Source organism: Poromitra crassiceps, assembly GCF_964638095.1.
Source record: "Poromitra crassiceps genome assembly, chromosome: 19".
NCBI lineage: Eukaryota > Metazoa > Chordata > Actinopteri > Beryciformes > Melamphaidae > Poromitra > Poromitra crassiceps.
The window spans coordinates 23,551,896-23,574,138 of NC_139646.1; the positions used below are offsets into that span (position 1 = coordinate 23,551,896).

Genomic DNA, 22,243 nt, shown 5'->3' on the forward strand with positions numbered 1-22,243 from the left:
TTATACCTTTGTCTTACCCTGTCGAGTTGCTCATTGTCTTATATAGCATGTCAACACTGACATGACTGTCAGCAGGCCTACCTGACAATGAAAAACAATATTTCTCAAAATCAAGGAAACACATAAATGGCAATACACTCGGTAAATGAAACATTTGAATTATAAATAGTAAAATAATAATGAATGGTTGGTTAACTCTTCCAGAAGACATTCCAGATCGATCCAATTAAGCTCAATTTTTTTAAAGACAATCTGCAAATGTGTCTTTCTCGTCTCTTAGGCAGAGTGAGAGGTCTTTATTTTACATCCTCTTTAGGCCCCCTTCCCTCCCCCTCCCTCCAAATACTCAAACTTGACATTTCAACTGCTTGTTGCCTCTGGCAAGGCAAAATAGCCATGAAAGACCTTGCTGTATTCATGTTTTGATGCAGTTTGCTTTCGCAATTTAAGACAGCATATTTCTTTCGTTGAAAATTCATTCTTCGTGCATTTATTTCCATTTTATCAAAGCAAAATATAAACATTCCAATTGCACAAATCCACAAGCCAACCAGAACGGTGTAGACAGAGGCTAGACATGTTACACAAGAAGCTGCCACACCTTTCAAATACATCCCTGTTGCACTTAGGGCTGTGAATCTTCACTGGCCTCACGATTCGATTCGATTACGATTCATCTGTCAACGATTCGATTCGATTCGATTAAACGATGCATCACGATGCATCTTAAATCGATGCATCACTTTTTCCGCAATACATGATTTATTTTTTCTCACTTTCTTTTTTCTCACTGTGTGGCTACTTTTAAAATAAAAGTGCATTTGGAATTGCATTGTATTATGATCCATAATTAAAATAAACAACTGCATGTACTTACATTCTTTTTTATTTGATTAAAAAAAAAAAAAAAAAAAAAAAATTAATAATCGATTTTTGATATTTGTTAATCGATGCAGAATTGTGCACGTCCGCATCGCGATGCATCTTATAATCGATTATTTTTGACACCCCTAGTTGCACTATGTTACACAGACCATTTTAAAATAAACGTGATTCCATAATACAATCATGTGTAGAAGCCATAGTGTTAAAACGACAAGCATTCAATCCCATCAAGGTCTAACAGTAATATGGGGGACTAGAAGAGTTTCCAAGGACTGCTTGGCATGGAAATGATATCATCCTGATTTGCTCTACAAAAAAACAGCAGCCCACAGGATTAACCAGGGCTTGGCCAACACCCGTGACTCAATTTCCATCAAAACAACGGGTTTTATTTGTAACATTGCAAGTTGCTCTTTGCTACCAACTGGGGTGATTCAGAAGTTGGAACTATTGTTTCAGATAAAGAGTCATTTTCACTCAATGTTGTTTACATTCTGAAATGACACTGGAAAATCCTACTTTCCCCTGCAATGGAGAGGCGGTGAAGTGAGTATGTAACAGACAAATTAGCCCAATGTTGCACAGTATATCACTGTGACTCCTCCTTTACAAAATGCCCACAGTCCCTTGAATTTACAGTCTAACATTGTCAAACAAAAGCAGTCTACTGCCTTTCATGGACTCCACTGTCCTCCTGACAATAAACCTGGATGGGAAAGTTCAATCCATTATCCTTCTCTGGTAGTCTTTTACAGACATTTTGGTAGTCAAGCAACACCCCCGCCCCACACACACACAGACACACACACACACTCCCCCCGTCTTTCTCTCCTCTATCGGCCTTCCAGCGCCTTGTCTCTGGCGATCACGGCCTCGTCGAACTTGATCATGAGCGTGGTTCCCTTGTGCCAGTGGACGGTGACCTTGGCGGGGAAGCCGCTGTGGGTGAGGATGGCCTCCACGATCCCCCCAGTGAAGGCGGCACAGTTCAAGGTGCTGTTGTCCTTGGGTACGGAGATGTAGGAGTTGACCAGCGGCTCCTTCTCAATGATGTAGTAGGTCTTGTCGTCGTCGTTGGCCTGCTCCAGCTTGTCTGCCTCCTTGCCGAACAAAGATCTCCACACAGACACCTGCGTGGTGGCACAAGGCAAAGCAGAGGATGTAAAGCACGGTCATTGATTATTTTGTCAATCGATTAATCATTTATTCTCTATAACATGTCAAAAACAATGGCCAATGTCCACCACACGAGTTCGCAGAGCCCAACGTTAATTTCATGACTAGAAATAGCGCACAGTTTTTCCTGATTACCTTGATGAACAGCAGTATGTTGAGTACTTTGGTCTCCCTCTTGCCATTCTTCTCCCTGAGCACCAGCACGTCCAGCAGGCTGGCTCCCACCCCCTGGCCCATGTCCGCCAGGCGCGCCTGCAGCTCGGACACAGAGTACACGCGGCTCTGGCAGTACTGCACCATCTCCGAGAACAGCAGCGCGAAGGCGCTCACGCTCACCTCGGTCTTGGGCCGGCTGAGAGGCCGCTCCAGGATAGCAGACTTGCCTCGGGTGAAGCGAGTCTCCATTTTCGACTGGGTTGTGGGTTAACGCTAGATGAAGAATGAGGGGGGCGAAATGTCAACAAACACGCATGCTAATGCTAGTGTACTTCAAGCTAACTAACTGGCTAGCCAACAGAAACAGCGTTAATAGCTAGGTTCAGCTACGGTGCTCTTGCGCAACAAGAAAATTACAACTGAGTTTGCGAGCGTGAATTTGTGTACAAATAGGAAATATTGAATTTTAGCTAGCTAGCAGAAGCACAAGCTGGACATCTTTACTTACAAGTATTGTTGTTGCCTTGGTTACTTCCTGTTCCGGGTTTAAACCGTCACATGTCACATGTTCAAAAGTGTTTTGGTCCATACCGATCCAAGATGCCTTCCCTTCCCCGTTCCCTTTTGTTTCCTCAATAAACGATATCACAATGATATCTACAAAATACCGTTCCGTCCTCTATTTCTGTATATGAATTGTGAATTGTATGTGGCACTCATTCGTGGTGGCACTACAGTCAGTGCCAGTCTAACCATTCAACCTTTCAGCCAGTAGATGGCGACAAACGTCACTAAGGGGATCTGAGGTAGGACGGCAGGACTCTAGTGATAATATCACTAGTCTATTTTCCAGCAATATTATTGCTGGAAAATAGACAAGTTACCTCCTGTTAGCAGCCTATTAACTATTTGCAAAAAGTATTAACAAATAAATGTCTACATGCTATATACCAATGCAACAAATGTATCCGGTCTATATATTATAAGTTGGGGAGCAATTACCTACATGTTTCTAACTATTCACTCACTCACTCTCTCTCACACACACACACACACACACACACACACACACACACACACACACACACACACACACACACACACACACACACACACACACACACACACACACACACACACACACACACGTGTGGATACCCCTAATTTAGTTCACATTTGAGATTTTTTTCTTAAACCCAAATTTGAGTATTGTCAGATTTAGAAATTATTTTGTCCAGAATTCCATGACTGTATTGTATGTAGAGAGATGCAGTGGAAATATAATATTCATTCTACTATATTCTCAAATTTACTTATAGTAAATTAAATCATATTGAAATGTAACAATCCATCAATTTGCTAAGGACCCCCTGGAACCCCCTCAAGGACCCCTGGGTGGTCCCCGGACCCCACGTTGAGAACCACTCATTTAGGTGACCAAAGTTTTACAGAGGTGTATTGTGGTCCTTGTCAAAATTACTATGACCATGTACAGTTGTGAAGTCTTTGCTTCGCTGACTGACTGGTCATGTAGGATATCTCTAGGCTACTGTTGAGAAAGGAAATATTGAATCTGATCCTATTTTCTTATTTGTTATTGTGTCATTAGTGAGCACATAAACAGGCCCACGCATGTCCCAGGAGCTGGTAAACATTAACCATAAGCCTGCTACATCTTGCACTTAAATTGTTTTTATTAGTGAATGATATATATCAAATATGTGTCAAAGATATGAATTGTCTTATGGAGAAAGAGTGATACAAACCATTAATAATATACTCCTACAGAGTATTTATTGGTAACCTATACATAAAGTAAACTGACAGGCCTAGACTACATGACACACTTTAACCCAAGGCTAATCAATATTTGGAGCCATCAGTGTGTACAAAGAGTACCCTCCCCTATTGGGACACAATACTGCAACCACGCACAATCGCACATACACCTACACAGCGCTCTCCGAAGTTGTTGTCAAGAGCACAACCTGCGCTATTCAATTAATCTTTTTGCAAAAGCTGCATGGGATTATTGTAGAAGTTCCTTCATGCCTTACTTAAGTCAAGTAAGGTCACATTGGTTTATGATCATTCCATTTGAAGAAAGCTAGTTATTTTGGTTGCCTAGCTTTATTTTGTACAGAGTTTTTGTTTTTTTTTTACTTTAAAAGCAACAATTAGGACATTCAACATGACTTGGTTTGGAGCTTCGTTCCTCTTTGTTCTGGTTGTATCCTACTGCACCGTCTACAGCAAACCTACAGGTAACTTCAATTCATTCAAGATGTAGACGTTTGTGTTTCATAACATTATCATTTATTCATATTATTTATTTGTTTATTTGACAAGGACAATCCAAATTAACATATTTGACTTCAACTGTACAAATTTCAACTGTACAACAAGTTGATTATAGCTGCCACTTTCCAACTCCTGTCCCTAGTTAGGCTTTTCTTCAAATGAATAGGAAAAAGAAAAAAATAAGCAAATATCAACGTTGCATACAATTATGAAGGATAATTTAATGGAGGAATTGAAAGATCAACAAATAACAATAAGATCAGTCATTAATGAGATTAATAAAATGCACACAGCTCTATAGTATCTATATAAAATTGATAACCTGTTTATCTAAGGGACTCATTAAAAACATGCCATTTCACTGCAGAGGAGCTGGTTGGGTGTAGGCATAGGTCACTGAGGTTATAGGGCAAGCTTACGTGCTCAAAGTTTTCTAAAGTCATGATAAAAGTGAGGAGACGACCCAATGCGAGCCGACAAGAACACACATCAGGTACACAAAACAGAAATGAAATGGCAAGTTTTCAGAGAGTCCCGTTTACCTAAAGCTATTTTCTTTATTACATTGTTGTTGTTGTTTTTTTTTTACATAGGCTACTGATAATATTACGTTTGGTTGTTTTCTACCTATGGCAACCCATTGTCGACGTTCTCTCTACTGGTTACTGAATATGACCCATGTTGACATGTTTTATGAAGCCATAAGATGGGCCACAGTATGAGTGCCATCTTACTGTAACTAAAAAAACACAAAAACAAAACGTTTGTTTGTTTGTTTGTTTGTTCATTAATAAAGCACTGCAATGCTCCTCTCTCTCTTCTCTTCTTTGCGTTGTCATCAGGTATCCACCTGCGGAACATGCTGAGCTTCATCCGGGCTGTGGAGCAGGTTGAGGACTCCAACCCTGGCCTGTGCCCCCTGGCTCTGGTCAGGGCCCTCCGGAGGACTGCCGGACACGACGATCCACTGACCGTCCATTTCCTGGGTGCTTCAAATAACCTCAGTGGCACTCACGTCCTAGAGAGAGCCATCTTGAATGCCTCGTCCTTCAGCTTTTTTGACAAGGCCATCCACCACATTGTGACAGACCACGGGGAGGAACGAGGGGTGGTTCTCGCCCCAGACGGCACCACGGTAGCCCTGGCGCCTCTGCTGCTAGGCCTCGAGGTCGGATTGAAAGCCAAGATTGAGGCGGCACCAGTTGTTGGGCTATTCCCTCTCACCTTAGCCAGAACTCTGGGCCTGTCCTTCGTCAGCCTTCAGGACTTCCCACCATCTCACCGCCTGGGGCCAGATGGCTGCTGGGACAGTGTGCTCCAGCCTAAGATGTTCAAGCTGTCTTGGCCGCCTACTTTGGCCACTGACGCCCTCATCAACGGGGGCATGGATGGGGCTATCCTGGGCACTGACCTCAGCAATATATCCACATCTGAACAACATGTCCTCAGCCAGACTCTGAAAAGATACTACAGTTATGTTCTGCATGAGGGGCAAGGGTTTGATGGTGTATCTAGCCATGTTAGCCCGAGGCGAAGGGAGATCTCTAGATCCATTCTGGAGCCTCTTGATCCTTACAGGCAGGTGATGGAGACACTAGCATTGGTCTGGAAGCTGGAGAAGACAGAATGGATTGCCCTGGACACTGGGGTGGACAAGGCGGTAAAGGATGGATTGCAGGCATTTGTCCACAAGTACTGGGGTGAGCTGAGTAAAGATCTCACATTGGTTTCAGTTAGGGCCCCAAGTTTTGGCTTTTGCACAGCCAAAGGGTCCTGTAGACTCGACAGTGTAGAGTGTTTACTCACAGTGTAGAGTAATTACTCTATGGTATTCAAAATAGTCTTTGAGGATAAAAACCCTCCTATCTTGTCTTCATCGTACTCTTTTCCACTCGTCTCCTCGTTATCTCTCTCATGATTAATTAATGTCCTAAATTCCCACATCGCCCTGCTGTAAATGACCCATGTTTAATACATTTTGAGACCTGTGTTGCTGGGCTGGACCCTCTGATTGACTGACTGCACACAGTCTGGGGGAGTGTTTTGCCTGATAGCTCAATGTCTCTGATTGGCCTCATCTGACAAGGTGTAGGCTATAAGACCTGTGGTGTTCCCTTGCTCTGTATTTTAACCTGATGAAGGTCGATAGACCGAAACGTTGTTAATTAAAGTTTAAAGTTTTTTTGCAAGTAATTGACAGTGTGCGGGAATCCTCTTTATTTCTCTCATATGAGACCTGTGTTGCAAAAGAAAAGGTGAGAGGAGGAAGGAAGGAGAGGGTGGTAGCAAAGGCAAGTATGAACGGACGGGGGAGAGTTTCAAGCAGAAGAGTTGAATTTGAAAAGAGGAAGGGTGGATGAGAAGAAGTAACAAAGAAAGGAGACCGTTTGGTAAATGAGTTGTGACACTTTGGGGCCTCTTCTGTTTCCTGGTGATCTAATCTGCCGTGGATAGGTCTGGTGCTCTAATCTGCTGTGGATTATGTGCATGGAACTCCATCCAGAATGAGAAGAAATGAACACCCTCTCTCCTCTCCACAGACTGCCCTCCAATCATCCCTCGGTGCCAGTGGGGGGCAGAGGCCTATCAGGGTACACCTATGCCATTGTCCCTGCCCCTCCACTTCCTCTACGTGCACCACACCTACGAGCCATCCTCGCCCTGTTTGTCCTTCCCAACATGCTCTAGAGACATGAGGGCCATGCAGCGCTTCCACCAGGAAGACCGCAACTGGAGCGACATTGGATACAGGTAACCAATTTAGTTAGACGTAACAAATGCAATGCAAGTAGGGTACCTCGGTTTGAATAGGTCATTCATACTATGGCTAATTTCAGCGTAGGTGTTTGCCAGAAAGCCACTGTATACATACATAATTTATTATAGCACATATTTTTCTGAAAATAGATTGGCTATCAGTACTCTCCAAACGTTCTTGCGCTGTCTTTCTGTGTCCTCAGCTTTGTGGTGGGCTCTGATGGCTATGTCTACGAGGGCAGAGGGTGGAACTACGTCGGCAGACACACCAGGGGGCTCAACTCCATGGGGTTAGGTGTGTCGATCATTGGTAACTACTCTTCCACCGTGCCGCCCCGCCATTCCATGGACCTGCTGCGCCGTCGCTTGGTCCAGTGCGCAGTAGACGGAGGAAGACTGGCTGCCAACTTCACCCTCCACGGCCACAGACAGGTGGTGAACTACACGTCCTGCCCCGGGGACGCCTTCTATTCAGAGATCAGCAGCTGGGAGCACTTCAGGGTACGATAGCACTCCCTGCTTGTTTGGCTTCCGGGATGATACATGTCACTGTTGTCGCTGTTTGGGGGATGATGTCACTGCATGGCGGCTGTTTGGGGGATGATGTCACTGCATGGCGGCTGTTTGGGGGATGATGTCACTGCATGGCGGCCGTTTGGGGGATGATGTCACTGCATGGCGGCTGTTTGGGGGATGATGTCACTGCATGGCAGCTGTTTGGGGGATGATGTCACTGCATGGCGGCTGTTTGGGGGATGATGTCACTGCATGGCGGCTGTTTGGGGGATGATGTCACTGCATGGCGGCTGTTTGGGGGATGATGTCACTGCATGGCGGCTGTTTGGGGGATGATAAATGTCACTGCATGGGCATGGTGGCTGTTGGTTCTCTTCATTGTTTTTAGAGCTTCAGTGTACAGGGCTCAGTGAACAGTGATTGGGCTCCCTGGCTGAGCTGCAGTATCTTAATGCAGCTGACCCAATTCAAATCTACACCTTCCTCAACAAATGATTCATTTATTAACTCCGTGTTTGCTGAGCCATGAGAATGTAACATGGGTTGAGGGACCTGGTCGCCATGTGGCAGAGTACCAGCAGACTATGTTCAATGAGCCGTACTGAGACTGAATGAACTAAATCTGGTTCCAGAGCTGAGAAAGCTCAAGAATAACTTGTTTAAGCGTTGGAAACATTGGCTGGGTGCGTTGCCAGTGTTGTTTAAGCTTTGGAAACATTGGCTTGGTGCGTTGCCAGTGTTGTTTAAGCTTTGGAAACATTGGCTTGGTGCGTTGCCAGTGAGGGCATGCCAGGCAACATAGAGTCCATTCAGGTGTGTGTTCCCTGAAAGGACCTTAGCCCTAAGTTGAATTAGTTCCAGCGTATGTACAAATCAGATCATCAGGATGTCATGTAGGGTAAAACCACTTTAGTTTGCCAACTGTTGCATTTCTGGAATACAATTTACCCACCTGTTTAGGCCAACATGCATTTTTACAATATTCAAATCTGAGTATACATTATAGTGAGATTAGTATATAAACTGATGTTGATTATCTTTTTTGGAGGAGGAGGGGGGTAGAAAATAGAATTGATTTGTATTTATGTTGGTGGTTGTTTTGCCTTGTTGTGATCACTGACCTCAGATCATAGTTTACCAATATTTTTATTTACATGATGTCTGGCCATATTGAATAGTATAGAGATGAGATGAGATGAGATGAGAGGAAAGGAAAGGAGAGAGTCGAGGCTCGGGTTGGCCCAACAAGTCTATGAGCCAATTATTCCCTTAATCTCTAACACAATACAGCATCTATTGGCTAGCTGACAAGGTAGGAGCTAGCTAGCATGTGTAGCTGCATGTGTTGTCCCCAGAGGGGAGGCGACCACTGAAGGAAGTTCAAGGAACGGGCCAGGAACGTGGTGTATTGTCCAGCCCCTCCCGAGTCATGTGCCTTGTGATGATTTGTGCCTCACCTCTGACCTTAGTTTTCCTTCCCCGGACTACTACGGCTCTATAGGCACACTTTCCAAACCACGGGGGTGAGAGATCGTGAGACCAGCGGATCTCTTCCAAAAAGATGTAAACCAATTGTCTTACTTTCACTTAGGGAAAAGGCCTATTTTAGTTTCCAGATGAATAACTGCTATGTCTTCCTTTAATAACCTCTTAGCCCTAGATCATATGGTTATCTTCCCCCCCCTTCCCGGACTCCGGGTGGGCAGTCTACTGAGATAAGTGGCGCTAGACGCCTCTGCCATTTACATATGGAAGGAACCTTGACCTAAATAGTAGAATTACCTAATACTCTGTGGAGGGGGGCTGAAGCCCCCGGACTAGTCCGGCCTTCCTTTTACCAATAGAGGGGGCTGCAAAGCTATCACACAAGAGTACCTCTTACCTTTGAGAAGTCGAAGGTCTCCTCACAGATGTTCAAAAGAAAAATAATAAAATTAAAAGTCCAGGGTGTGATATTAGGTTTTATATAAGAGTCTAGTAGTTATTACAAAGCAATTAAAATCATTGTTCAGTACATGTTGTCCAATATACATGTCATTGTTGTTTAGATCATTCTCTTGTACATTATCACCCTTTGTCTTTAAAAGATTTCCTATCTGAGGTGGCCAACCTCTCTAAATGAAACCTTGTGTTGTTGTTTAGATCATTCTCTTAATCTAATGGCCTGCCTATCACCTCTCTCTCCCTTGTGGAGTCTATATCTGGTCTTCGTGCTCCACCCGTAACCTCACAGGGGATCTCCTGCACGGGCACTCAGTCAGTGCTTCTTTTATCCCTAATTCCAGAACTTCTCTTAATCTAATGGCCTGCCTACAGATCTCTGTTCTTCGTGCTCCACCCGTAATCTCACAGGGGATCTCCTGCATGGGCACTCAGTCAGTGCATCTTTTATCCCTAATTCCAGAACTTCTCTTAATCTAATGGCCTGCCTACGGAATCTCTGCTCTCTCCCTGGTGGATTCGAGAGCGTTTGCCCTGAAATCCTTCTCCTTATATTTGTTCTTTTCTAGGGGGCGTGTTTTCCATGATCTTGCTGAGTCGTCATGAACTCAATTACCTCAATCCTAATTGGATGCCATTTGGTCCCACTGCACGTGACTATCCTGGCTCTTAGCCAAGCCACCTCCTACAGTATCAGTGAACGCTCTGCCATACTATTCTCCCAGCTCTTCCTTGAAAACATTAGTTATCATAGGCTTATTATAACATTGCATTAGTATGATTGTCATTTCAACATTACTCATGTAATATAGACCACTTCAGCTTATAATTAAATCCATTATTATTATTGAGATTACATTTTTCACACTCTTGAAGTCCATGGTCCCTTTGTCAGTACATTTTGTTTCTCTATTTTCCATGTCTCATTATGCTACTGAAAATCCTCTACTGGTTAACACACTGCATTTCATTGATATAATTCAATCCATGCTTCACGTGATATATGGTTGAACATTGCTCACACTATATATATATAGGAAAACTTAACACTCATGTTATAATGTGTTTTATGTGCTCATATAGGTACTTATGTGAATTGTTAACAAGCAAGTAGAAAACCTTAGGTTAGTATTTTACTATACTCTGCTGAGATCGTTTCTTCCTCCGTCGGCCTTGTCACATCGCTGCAGCCAGATGAGCAAAAGTTCATTTCAAGTCCGTCAACGATAACAGCCTCAGTCCAAACCTGTACTTGCGGTTTCTGTCCATTCCCACTACAGTTCGCTAGCCGTCACCACAATAGCCAACTGTTATAAATGTTAATGGTCAGGGTCAGAGTGATGGGCTCCCTAAAGGGACTATAATCAACTATATATGTTCCACATTGCAAGTCAATGGGACAGAGATCCTCTTTACTCAGTCTAGATATTTGTGGGATTCTCCTTTAATATAGGCCATTTCACAATCATCTTATTTCTCCTCTTATGTTTTTACAGGAAACTCCAAAAACAGAAGAATGAAAGATCAAGCAAACTGGAAGATACATGATTGTTTCTCATATGTGTCTTGTTGGTTGGCCTGCCATCAGTGGCAGGGAAAGCAGCTACCAGCATGATGCTAAATAACTACCTGATAACTACAGAAATAAGCAAGTCGACAAATTAAAATGGTGATAAAATGTTTGTTGTCATGAAGAACAATCACAGTGGCTATGACTGATGATAGATTAAAAGAACAATCACAGTGAAGGAAGTCCTATCTTCATGGAAACGCCCCTTTCTCTATGCATTCCATTCTCTTGCAAGACGTCATGCCTCTCTGGCAATTCAATGTATGTGTTGATTATCAATAAATTACGCACTTCGTTAACCATGACCTGACAGTAAGAGTAAGACGAGTAAGTAGAGCTACCTATAAATCTAGATCAAACAGAATTGGGATATATATATATATATATATATATATATATATATATATATATATATATATATATATATATATATATATATATATATATATCCCAATTCTGTATATATATATTTATCTTTATACAAAAGGAACATATTACTCATGGTCTCCCGGATGTCACAAACTAATCTATTATGGAAAATAAATGATAAATCATTCGCATAGAATAAAGACTTAAGTTCAGTTGTCCAGGGATGTCTATGGGCAATGTCCCAGTTAAATATCTGTTTGGTCAGTCTCTGATCAGACATCCTCACAAGTCTGTTCCATAATCGCAGCATTTGACCGTGATGTCTGATGTTTGGAGATTCCCATCCCATATATATATACAGTATATATATATATAACCACATATAAGATGTTAAAGGGATCTTTCAGGTAGTGATACTTAACATGTAATCATACCATACATTATGATTAAGTGCATTTCATTTGTTGAACTCTCTTTTTGTTGGAGCAGAATACCCGTCCCTGTGTGACTGGCCAATTATTCAGGCAGAGTTGGCATGCGGCCTCTCCTCTCTCTCCCCAGAGGGTTTCATAGTCCACTTCACTGGCTGATTACAACTCCGCTCACCTGTGTGCTGCTACACTCCCGAGCTCTCCATGGTGCTGAACCCATCTTGAGGCATTTCGGCCACTAATTAGCCATTTCTGCCCATTTAGTCTGCCCTATAATAATTACCTAATTCAAAAATCCCCCACAGGGGTGCTCTTTACACTTGCTGAAAGATTCAAAACGATCACACGTAAAATGGCATAGCTGTGGCTGAACACAATTCTGCTCACACACTCTTATTATAGACGGTTTGAACTTGAGACATACACATTCTAAATTTAACCACTGATCACTTCCTGTTGCAATGTTTGCTAGTACAGTAGGACAGCAGTGTCAGGATTCCGAGGACAGGACTGACAATTCCGTGAAAACAGTCTAGGGTTCACAAATGTATAGTAAGTAGCCTATTAAGTCTTTCCACTGAAATGGGTTCAACTATACTGACACACTTCCACATTGACTGAGCAAGTTGCTGTTTGAGAATTTCTTTGGGTCTTTGGCAGCCCTGTAGGCTATAGATGGTATCATGCACAGGTTTATTCTTCATAAATGTTATATTTATCAATATGTGCTGTGAGTTTTACAGGAATTGCTCCAATCTCATTCCCACATGACATAGAGCTGTGAGAAACTGAAGGTAGAATTCCACAGTTTGACTGCAGATGAAATCACTTCCCCTGCATATTACACAGAGTAACCTAATGACTCATTGTATAAATATAGCATAGAGTTTCCGTTTGGATTTGATAGCTCTGTAGCCTAGCCTACTCTTTGCTCTGCTACTCCACCTCAGTGCAGTATCAGTGCTCATCAGTTATTTTCCAGGAGGAACAGAGTAACAGTCTGCACAGAGCCCAAGACATCAGGGTAGCCTGTGGTTTGTATCATGTTTATTTATTCAGCTTAATTTTTTAGATATTACAAACAGACAGGATTTTCAGAAGATGCAAAACCTTTTCAGATTTAGGTTTCAAAATCCACCGTGGTTTTTGTACCACTGAGCTCTGGCAACAACATCATTGGAATAGTCTCCACCTGTAGTTTCGGCGTCCACTTTACGATACGACTTGACACTTCCTTCTCCCATGTTGTAGGCTGCTATCCCTCCTACAGAGACAAACACAAATCAGACAGACAGCAAATAGAATGCCTTCAAATGAAAAAAACCCTGAATGTGAAGGGAGTCTGTAAAGTCCGGAAGATTCAGTCAAGTAAACCTTTCAGCTGCTTTTCGTCATTCCACTTAGAAAACTTATTTTTGATCCGTCCAATCATAGTAATCAAGATGCCGGTGGCTTGGCTGAGATGTTCCTCACTGTCCCATGAGCCCTCTAGATCTTCTTTCTCTATTCCGGATGTATTCGTATCAATCTATGGAAACATTATTTCATAAATATCAGATGAACAGCGCCAGTGTTGTAATGTAGCAATGTGAGCAAAACAAGAGAATACTGTTCAAACCTGCATGAGCCCAAAGGTTGTCCCACTTTCATCCCAGCCATCCGTGAGGACCCATTCACTTCCACCCCTGGATTCTCTGGAGATGATGGCTGCAATCAGAGCTGGGGCAATTCCCTTGCTGCGTCCCACTCTCTTGATCTTAGACTTATACCTGTTTATTCTCTCCAGATCCTCCTCTGCCATTTCGTGTGATCCGTCAACACCTTTTTCTGAGACACCACTAGTTTCAACCTTCATGATGTTTCCATAACCTAGAAATGTTCAGTTTGTTCAATTCATCTGCACATCAAAATGTCCACAATAAGCCTCTGTCTATGAGGAAATCAATGGTAATTAAAATAGTTACAATATTAAATTTCAAACTCACATAGCCTAGCCCTATAGGCTATAATACATTTTAGAATTCTAATACAGCAAAACTATACAATATCCTATAATGATATTATGAGAATACTTTAATTGATTGATACCTTGGGAGATAAAACATGATAAAGTAAAAAAAAAAATCATTATCCAGTGCCATCCAACATTTATATAAATAGCAAGAGTCCTCACCCATTTGTCTTCTCTTCACATAGCCTGCCTAGCCCTAGGCTATAATACATTTTAGAATTCTAATACAAAAGCAAAACTATACAATCAATATCCTATAATGATCTTATGAGAATACTTTAATTGAATGGTATTTGGGAGATAAAACATGATAAAGTAAAAAAAAAAAAAAATCATTCTCCCAGTGCCATCCAACATTTCTATAAATAGCAAGAGTCCTCACCCATTTTCAGTCTTCTCTTTCCCTTGAAACAAACGTTCTACTGACAGACCAGCGAGTGCCTGCTTTATATTGCACGCCTGTGAATAGTTTCAGTTTCACATTGAAGATTTCCAAGAAATAGCCACACTGACGGGAAGTAACGAAGAACAAATACTTCGTTACTGTACTTAAGTAGATTTTTCGAGTATCTGTACTTTACTTGAGTATTTAATTTTCTGACGACTTTTTACTTTTACTCGTTACATTTTAACACAAGTATCTGTACTTTTACTTGTGTACATTTTCAAAACAGGTTCGTTACTTTTGTTTAAATGCACGAGAATGTAATTTAAAAACGAGTAGAAACGGGAGAACGGAGCAGAAGTAATACACGAGTTTCCCAGCGCTGCTGATAAAAGCTCATTCCAGCTCCGCCAATAGTATGACTTGGCACTCCTCCAGGGCGTGGACAAAGAAGAGAAACACGATTTTCTCTGAGGGGAGACCATAGACTGTAAATATAAGGGGGAGACACACGCAGACATTAGGAGCCGTGCAGACAGCCAGCACTTATTAGCGCTCCTCTTTTTGCAATTCATTCTCTATAAGTACGCGCTTAGCGCGCATCTCTTTCAAGAAGCATTTCATCGCGTTTAAAAGCTGGTGGTGTTTTTTTTAGCGCAGCGCTCTGGGCGCTGAAAGCTGAGGAAAGTTTAACAGGAAAAGCGCCCTGCTCCTCTTCACTCCTCCCACCTCGAGTCTTCTCCCAGGAGTGGAGGATTTTCATCTTGCTGCTTCCAGAGTTGCCAATAATCTGGATTTTCCAAGCGTTCTTTTTTAAATAACCGCATGGCCCCTTATGGTGTTGTTCTAACACATACATTCAGTTTGTGCACTGTCAACATTCAGCTAATATGGAATATGGTGGTGTTCTAACACCAGAGACAGGTCTGTCTTAATAATAAACCTTGAATTTGTGAATGTGATCAACCTGTGGACATTCAGTTCCTTATCCATTAGGTATCAGTATCATATCAGTCTCGAGTATTGTGATTCTGCACTTTGTAAGGGACACCTTAATCCAGCACAGTTAAACTTGTCTAACTATTTGCACATTCATATATCATGGACATATTAATGAGGGAGGACTAGATATGATTTTAATGGGGGTTTTTTGTGTGGAAAAACCATAGCACACTATTTAAAGTAGAGTTTTAAGATGTGTAAAACATTTGTAGGGGATCTTTTATCCTCAAATTATATTCTATGATGTGAGGTTCAGTCATTCAGAAAGATACGGTAAAAATACTTTTACTTTTACTCGTTGGGTAGCCTACATTTCAGAGCCTGTACTTTTTTACTTTTACTTGAGTAAAATAATTGAATCAGTACTTCTACTTTTACCGGAGTAGTTTTTTACACAAATAACTGTACTTCTACTCAAGTACAGAATGTCAGTACTTTTCCCATCTCTGCTGACCATAAGCGATATACTGTATTTTTCCCCATGATAACGAAGGCTAGGCGAAGGCATGACCCGCCCCTCTCTGCCTCTGATTGGCTGACTGCACTCGGCCGATCTCGCCTGCTTCCCAGGCGAGTCAGAAGTCATCTCAAACGAGCCTAATATATTTCATTCAGTGACTAAGCATTATTTGTTCATAAAGTGAGCAGCAGGTGCAAAACAATCATTAAATCAACAAGCATGAGATGGCAGATGGCAGCATAGAATCAAAAGGTTGTGTGAGATCAATAGCCTACTTCAATGTGTATTTTTTCTTTTCATTCTAAATGTCATCACCTTGTTTCTTCTGATTTATATTTCAATTCAAATACATGTCACTCTTTTGTTACAATTAGCTGAATTAAAGTTCAATGTAATGCATTGATCATGTTTTTATATGGGGCGGTTAAAATTTAGACCCTTTTTGGGTGGCCCACCCTGAGATAGTCTCAGCCCACCCTGGAAGATAGAGGGTAAAAAAAAAAAAAAAAAAAAGGCTGGCCCTCCTCTCTTCATCTCTCATTCATGCTTTAAAGCCATAACATAATAATAATAATAATGGTATTGGTGATCAGAAATGCATGCAATATACGACCTTTATTTTGAAAATATGGTTAGGTCTAGAGGAAGTTACTCATCTACCCTCCTGGAAAATTGATCACCCAGGAAATTGAAAGTGTTCTATTTCTCCTTGAGAGCATCAGACTGACAACAGAGACCACCAGCAAGCCAGTCTCTTTTCTATAGTGAGTAAGGTGTTAACTCATTGAGTGCCAGCCACTTTTGGAAAACGGATGCTCCCAGTGCCAGAGTTTCAAAGCGTTTTCAGTGATTTCTCGAGGCCCACAGAATATTGTGTGATATTACTATGTAAACACCGAACACGCCCAAAGAACGATGAGACTCTCTTCTATCATCAGCAAAAAAAAGTTTATTGATATCATTTTCCGTTCTTTAGTTATCAGCCGGAGAAGATAGGTTGATTTCACCAAAAACAGACGTTTCAAACTAGAAGCTGAGATAGTCAGCCTTTTGTGAAATGAAGCATTTCAAGCACATCACTGACTCTGAAGCTAATATTTTCTGATGTAGTGACACCTCAAAAATAATTTCCTTCAATAAAACAGCGAAAACAAAGGAATTTTGTTTGGCAAAATAATATTTTTTAGCGCAGACCCTACACCTTCTTGCTGGTCTTGATTTACTGCTGGTGGGCATCAGATATTCTAGCTTGTGTTTGTTGCCAATCTGTCCATCGAGCCTGCCATGACCTGACTTGTTTGAGTAAGTAGTTACCTATAATTATAAAATGGCTCTCTCAAATCAAGCAATCTGATTGGTTCACAGCCATTGTATAATTCCAGTAACCGAGTTCAATAACCCATGGCCATGGGTTATTGGTTGCCATGGCAACTCTCTTACTAAGAGAGTAATAATAAGGCTTACCTCAAATGACAACGTAGAAAAAAAAAATGGCGGAGACAGCTGTCAGATCCTTGTGAATCGATCTTCGCTTATAACTTTACTAATACTTCGCAGAAAATGATGTTTTGTACAAGAATAGATGCGGGCTAATGTCTTCTTTGCAAAAGAAAGGCTGTTAACTCCGCATTTAACCCCGTAACGTTAGTTGGTGTCGGGCAAGCCCTGAGAATGCAACGCTGCGCTCGAGCTGCCTGGGTTTCCAGAAAGCTCTCAGCCAAGCGCCAGGATTGGCCAATGTCAACTTCAGTCTCCAGAACGATCCAATCAAATCACCCGCACGTCTATCTTCTTGCTAGAGGTCCCGCCTTACAGTAGTGTTTCAACTGACTCTCAGAATACCATGCCAGTCGGACTTATAGTGTTATTATTATTATATTATTATACTTGGAACCCTTTTATAAAAGCAATATAGCACTCGAGCAGCGTGTGTTGTGGAATATATCCCCCTGCTCAGTTGTTATCCCACTCGGCCTGCGGCCTCGTGGGATAACAACTGATCAGGGGGATATATTCACCACAACACACTTGCTCTCGTGATATATTGCTTAAATCTAGATCAAGATCAAACAGAATTGAAATTGAATTGGGATATATATATATATATATACTGTATATATATATATATATATTTCATTTCATTTGTTGAACTCTCTTTTATTGGAGCAGAATACCCGTCCGTCCCTGTGTGACTGGCCATTTAGTCAGGCAGAGTTGGCATGCAGCCTCTCCTCTCTCTCCCCAGAGGGTTCTCATAGTCCACTTCACTGGCTGATTACAACTCTGCTCAGCTGCAGCTGCTCCACTCTGGAGCTCTCCATGGTGTTGAACCCATGTTGAGGCATTTCAGCCACTAATTAGCCATTTTTGCCCATTTAGTCGGCCCTATAATAATTACCTAATTCAGAAATCACCCACAGCGGTGCTCTTTACACTTGCTGAAAGATTCAACACGATCACACGTAAAATGGCATAGCTGTGGCTGAACACAATTCTGCTCACACACTCTTATTATAGACGGTTTGAACTTGAGACATAAACATTCTAAATTTAACCACTGATCACTTCCTGTTGCAATGTTTGCTAGTACAGTAGTACAGGACTGTCAGGATTCCTAGGACAGGACTGACAAAAAAAGTTTGTCTAAGCTACAGGAATCTGCAGATCTCCTCCCTCGCTATGAACCAACTAGACCTCTCAGGTCAGCTGGGTCCGGCCTAATAGCTGTCCCAAGGATCCACTCGAACCAGGGCAGGGCCGCCTTTACACACTGTGCTGCTGTTAGCTGGAACAACCTGCCTGAGGCCCTCAGATTTTCCCCAACACTTCCTATTTTTAAAAATGGTCTAAAAACTTTTCTGTTTAGCACTGCTTTTAACTGTTGAAATGTCTATTTATCCTATTATTTTCCTGTATTGACCAAACGTGTAGCATCTTACTGCTTTTTATGCTTTTAATTGTCTTTTTATCTTCTTTTATTCTCTTATGTCTGTAATGTCTTGTGAAGCACTTTGAATTGCTTTATGTATGAAATGTGCTATATAAATAAACTGACTTGACTAAGCTCCAGCTAAATTGTCAAATATGGCCGTCTGCTCGCTGCTGATGCCTCGTCAGACATACTGCAGCGCCGCCCAGGCATTTACAGTACATGAACTAACTTAACCTAACTATCCTGTCTGCACAAAATCGTGAGACTAAACTCTGGCTGGCACCCTAAAAATCTACAATCCGCTACAGAAAAATGTATTTGTTTATTAACTGGCCCCTGGCCAAAGCAAGTTGAGTATCCCTGGTCTACAGGGTTCACAAATGTACAGTAAAAAGTAGCCTATTAAGTCTTTCTGCTGAAATGGGGTCAACTATACTGACCCACTTCCACACTGACTGAGCAAGTTGCTGTTTGAGAATTTCTTTGGGTCTTTGGCAGCCCTGTAGGCTATAGATGGTATCATGCACAGGTTTATTCTTCATAAATGTTATATTTATCAATATGTGCTGTTTTACAGGAATTGCTCCAATCTCATTCCCACATGACATAGAGCTGTGAGAAACTGAAGGTAGAATTCTACAGTTTGACTGCAGATGAAATCACTTCCCCTGCATATTACACAGAGTAACCTAATGACACATTGTATAAATATAGCATATAGTTTCAATTAGGATTTGATAGCTCTGTAGCCTAGCCTACTCTTTGCTCTGCTACTCCACCTCAGTGCAGTATCAGTGCTCATCAGTTATTTTCCAGGAGGAACAGAGTAACAGTCTGCACAGAGCCCAAGAAATCAGGGTAGCCTGTGGTTTGTATCATGTTTATTCAGCTTAATTTTTGAGATATTACAAACAGACAGGATTTTTAGAAGATGCAAAACCTTTTCAGATTTAGGTTTCAAAATCCACCGTTGGTTTTGTACCACTGAGCTCTGGCAACGACATCATTGGAATAGTCTTGAGCTGTAGTGTTGGCGTCCACTTGATCATACGAGTGGACATTCCCATCTCCCATGTTGTAGGCTGCTATCCCTCCTACAGAGACAAACACAAATCAGACAAATAGAATGCCTTAAAATGAAAAAAAAAACTGAATGTGAATGGAGTCTGTAAAGTCTGGAAGATTCAGTCAAATAAACCTTTCAGCTGCATTTCCTCATCCCACGATGGAAATTTGCCCTGGATCCGTCCGATGAAATAAACCAAGATGTCGGTGGCTTGACTGAGATGTTCCTCACTGTCCCATGAGCCCACTGGAGTGTGCCCACCTCCGTTTGGATTCACATCCACCTATGGAAACATTATTTCATAAATATCAGATGAGTGTTGTAATGTAATGATGTGAGCAAAACAAGAGAATACTGTTCAAACCTGCATGAGCCCAAAGGCATTCCCACCGTCCCCCCAGCCGTTCTTGAGGACCCATTCACTTCCACCCCTGGATTCTCTGGAGATGATGGCTGCAATCAGAGCTGGGTCTATTCCCTTGCTGCGTCCCACGCTGTTGATCTTGGACTTATACCTGTTTATTCTCCCCAGATCGGTCTCTGCCAATTTCTGTGATGCGCTCACACCTTCATTGAAAAGAGAGAAGTCAATGTGGCCCAAGTGCAAATAACATCAATTTGCTATGAAGTTGTTGGGAAAATGTTAGTGGTGTAACTACTGAGCTATATGGGTGTAACGGCACACAGAAATCACGGTTTTCGATATACAGTGAGGTAAAAAATGGCAAAACATAAAATTGCTTGTTGTTTATTATGAACTTTTGTAAACATTAACCGTTTATGGTAACACTTTATAATAACGTTCAGTAGTAAGTCATAATAAGCTATTCGTTAATGATTTTTTTTCATTTACTAATGATTTGCTCATCATTTGTTCATGATTAACACATGTGTAGAGACAGGTTGGAATATAAAAACTTTGAATGACAACTTAATCATCTACAAATGTATATTAATGTTTTGTAAATGATTAGTTCATTATTTGTTCATCATTAACTAATAGCTTATAAATGACTTACTACTGAACGTTATTATAAAGTGTTACCCAGTTTATATATATCTATTTTTAATTAACACATATAGCCTATGTTCCAGTCAGATCTGCTGGTCAGATCTCTTCTGGTGTTCAGTGTTTTGCTACTGCAGCATTTACCTTCACATCCCAGCTTGTCCTGCTGAGCTGTTTGCCATGAGGCACCACTAGTTTGGACCCGCATGATGTTTCCATAACCTAGAAGAAGAGTTCAGATTGTTCAATCCATCTTCATCTGCACATCCAAAATGTCCACAATAAGCCTCTGTCTATGAGGAATTCAATGGTAATTCAAATAGTTACAAGATGCAAAACTATACAATATATAATGATCTTATGAGAATACTTTAATTTAATGATACTTTAGGAGATAAAAAAACACGATAAAGTAAAAAAAACAAAACTGAATCATTCTCCAGTGCCATCCAACATTTCTATAAATAGCAAGAGTCCTCACCCATTTTCAGTCTTCTCTTTCCCTTGAAACAAACGTTCTACTGACAGACCAGCGAGTGCCTGCTTTATATTGCACACCTGTATAGCTTCAGTTTCACAGGTGTGTTGGTGAAATAGCCACACCTTGCTGTTTAAACACTTTCTCACAGGGAGAGGAGGTTCCCACTTCCCACAGTGTGGCTATTTCTTGTCAATCTAAATGTCCTCACCACACTTACACTTGGCTTACTTTGACTTCGTTTTCATCGATAATATAATAGATCCAGGGTTTTCATCCGATGCGGTGATCCAACATGGCGGTTTTTTACTTTTCTGAAGACGTCGGTCAGAGCAGAGATGCAACGTCGTGACGTTGATGACGTCAGTGTACGTCCCTAGCGCGATATTTTTTCTCCCATGATGGCGAAGGCACCCGCCCTTCTCTGCCTAGTCATCTCAAACGAGCCTAATATTTCATTCAGAGTCACTAAGCATTATTTGTTCATGAAGTGAGCAGCAGGTGCAAAACAATCATTAAATCAACAAACATGATATGGCCGATGGCAGCATAGAATCAAAAAGTTGTGTGAGATCATTCAATATAGTAAAAATAGAGGAGACACGCACATCCAACACAGGGTGGGTGCTGGATCAAAAAAAGAGCTACTGAAGAAGAGCCGACCGGCTCGAAACGTCACGTATGATTGAAAAAGAAAATAAAAAATACTACACGGGAGCTCCAGTGGTGTGCGGACCCATTATTTCTGTGTGAGATCAATATCCTACTTGAATGTGTATTTTTTCTTTTCATTCTAAA

At 41.6% G+C, this 22,243-nt stretch overlaps 4 protein-coding genes across 4 annotated transcripts; 1 reads left to right on the forward strand and 3 right to left on the reverse strand.

Annotated features, from left to right (window-relative positions):
- Positions 1-489: 489 nt before the first annotated feature.
- On the reverse strand, positions 490-2,759 carry trappc5 (trafficking protein particle complex subunit 5). The gene is made up of 3 exons (XM_083655466.1): positions 2,726-2,759; positions 2,197-2,490; positions 490-2,015 (listed from the first exon to the last, which is right to left on the reverse strand). Exons 2-3 carry the CDS (start codon positions 2,464-2,466, stop codon positions 1,719-1,721), a joined length of 567 nt encoding a protein of 188 aa, XP_083511592.1. The 5' UTR covers positions 2,467-2,490; positions 2,726-2,759; the 3' UTR covers positions 490-1,718.
- Positions 2,760-4,408: 1,649 nt separating this feature from the next.
- On the forward strand, positions 4,409-7,785 carry pglyrp2 (peptidoglycan recognition protein 2; the record flags this gene model as incomplete). Its single annotated transcript, XM_083655856.1, has 4 exons — positions 4,409-4,481; positions 5,361-6,218; positions 7,059-7,269; positions 7,479-7,785. The coding sequence occupies 4 exons, from the start codon at positions 4,409-4,411 to the stop codon at positions 7,783-7,785; spliced, it is 1,449 nt and encodes a 482-aa protein (XP_083511982.1).
- A 5,364-nt stretch (positions 7,786-13,149) lies between these two features.
- Positions 13,150-14,551, reverse strand: LOC310793841 (lysozyme g-like). Its single transcript, XM_083655736.1, has 4 exons — positions 14,496-14,551; positions 13,721-13,971; positions 13,477-13,630; positions 13,150-13,366 (listed from the first exon to the last, which is right to left on the reverse strand). Exons 1-4 carry the CDS (start codon positions 14,497-14,499, stop codon positions 13,230-13,232), a joined length of 546 nt encoding a protein of 181 aa, XP_083511862.1. The 5' UTR covers positions 14,500-14,551; the 3' UTR covers positions 13,150-13,229.
- A 5,233-nt stretch (positions 14,552-19,784) lies between these two features.
- LOC310793839 (lysozyme g-like) lies at positions 19,785-21,708 on the reverse strand. The gene is made up of 5 exons (XM_083655734.1): positions 21,449-21,708; positions 21,112-21,189; positions 20,323-20,525; positions 20,091-20,241; positions 19,785-19,986 (listed from the first exon to the last, which is right to left on the reverse strand). Exons 1-5 carry the CDS (start codon positions 21,450-21,452, stop codon positions 19,850-19,852), a joined length of 573 nt encoding a protein of 190 aa, XP_083511860.1. The 5' UTR covers positions 21,453-21,708; the 3' UTR covers positions 19,785-19,849.
- Between the last annotated feature and the right edge of the window lie 535 nt (positions 21,709-22,243).

Bases quoted from the DNA above. Each gene is read 5' to 3' on its own strand.
- trappc5 (XM_083655466.1), bottom strand. From the start codon at position 2,466: ATGGAGACTCGCTTCACCCGAGGCAAGTCTGCTATCCTGGAGCGGCCT. The intron at 2,016-2,196 runs GTAATCAGGAAA...GCCACCACGCAG, and splicing joins ACATACTGCTGTTCATCAAG to GTGTCTGTGTGGAGATCTTT.
- LOC310793841 (XM_083655736.1), bottom strand. The intron at 13,631-13,720 runs GTTTGAACAGTA...ATGTTTCCATAG, and splicing joins CAACCTTTGGGCTCATGCAG to ATTGATACGAATACATCCGG. The intron at 13,367-13,476 runs GTTTACTTGACT...TTGTCTCTGTAG, and splicing joins TGACGAAAAGCAGCTGAAAG to GAGGGATAGCAGCCTACAAC.
- LOC310793839 (XM_083655734.1), bottom strand. The intron at 20,526-21,111 runs GTAAATGCTGCA...TTTTCAATGAAG, and splicing joins GGACAAGCTGGGATGTGAAG to GTGTGAGCGCATCACAGAAA. The intron at 20,242-20,322 runs GTTTGAACAGTA...ATGTTTCCATAG, and splicing joins ATGCCTTTGGGCTCATGCAG to GTGGATGTGAATCCAAACGG.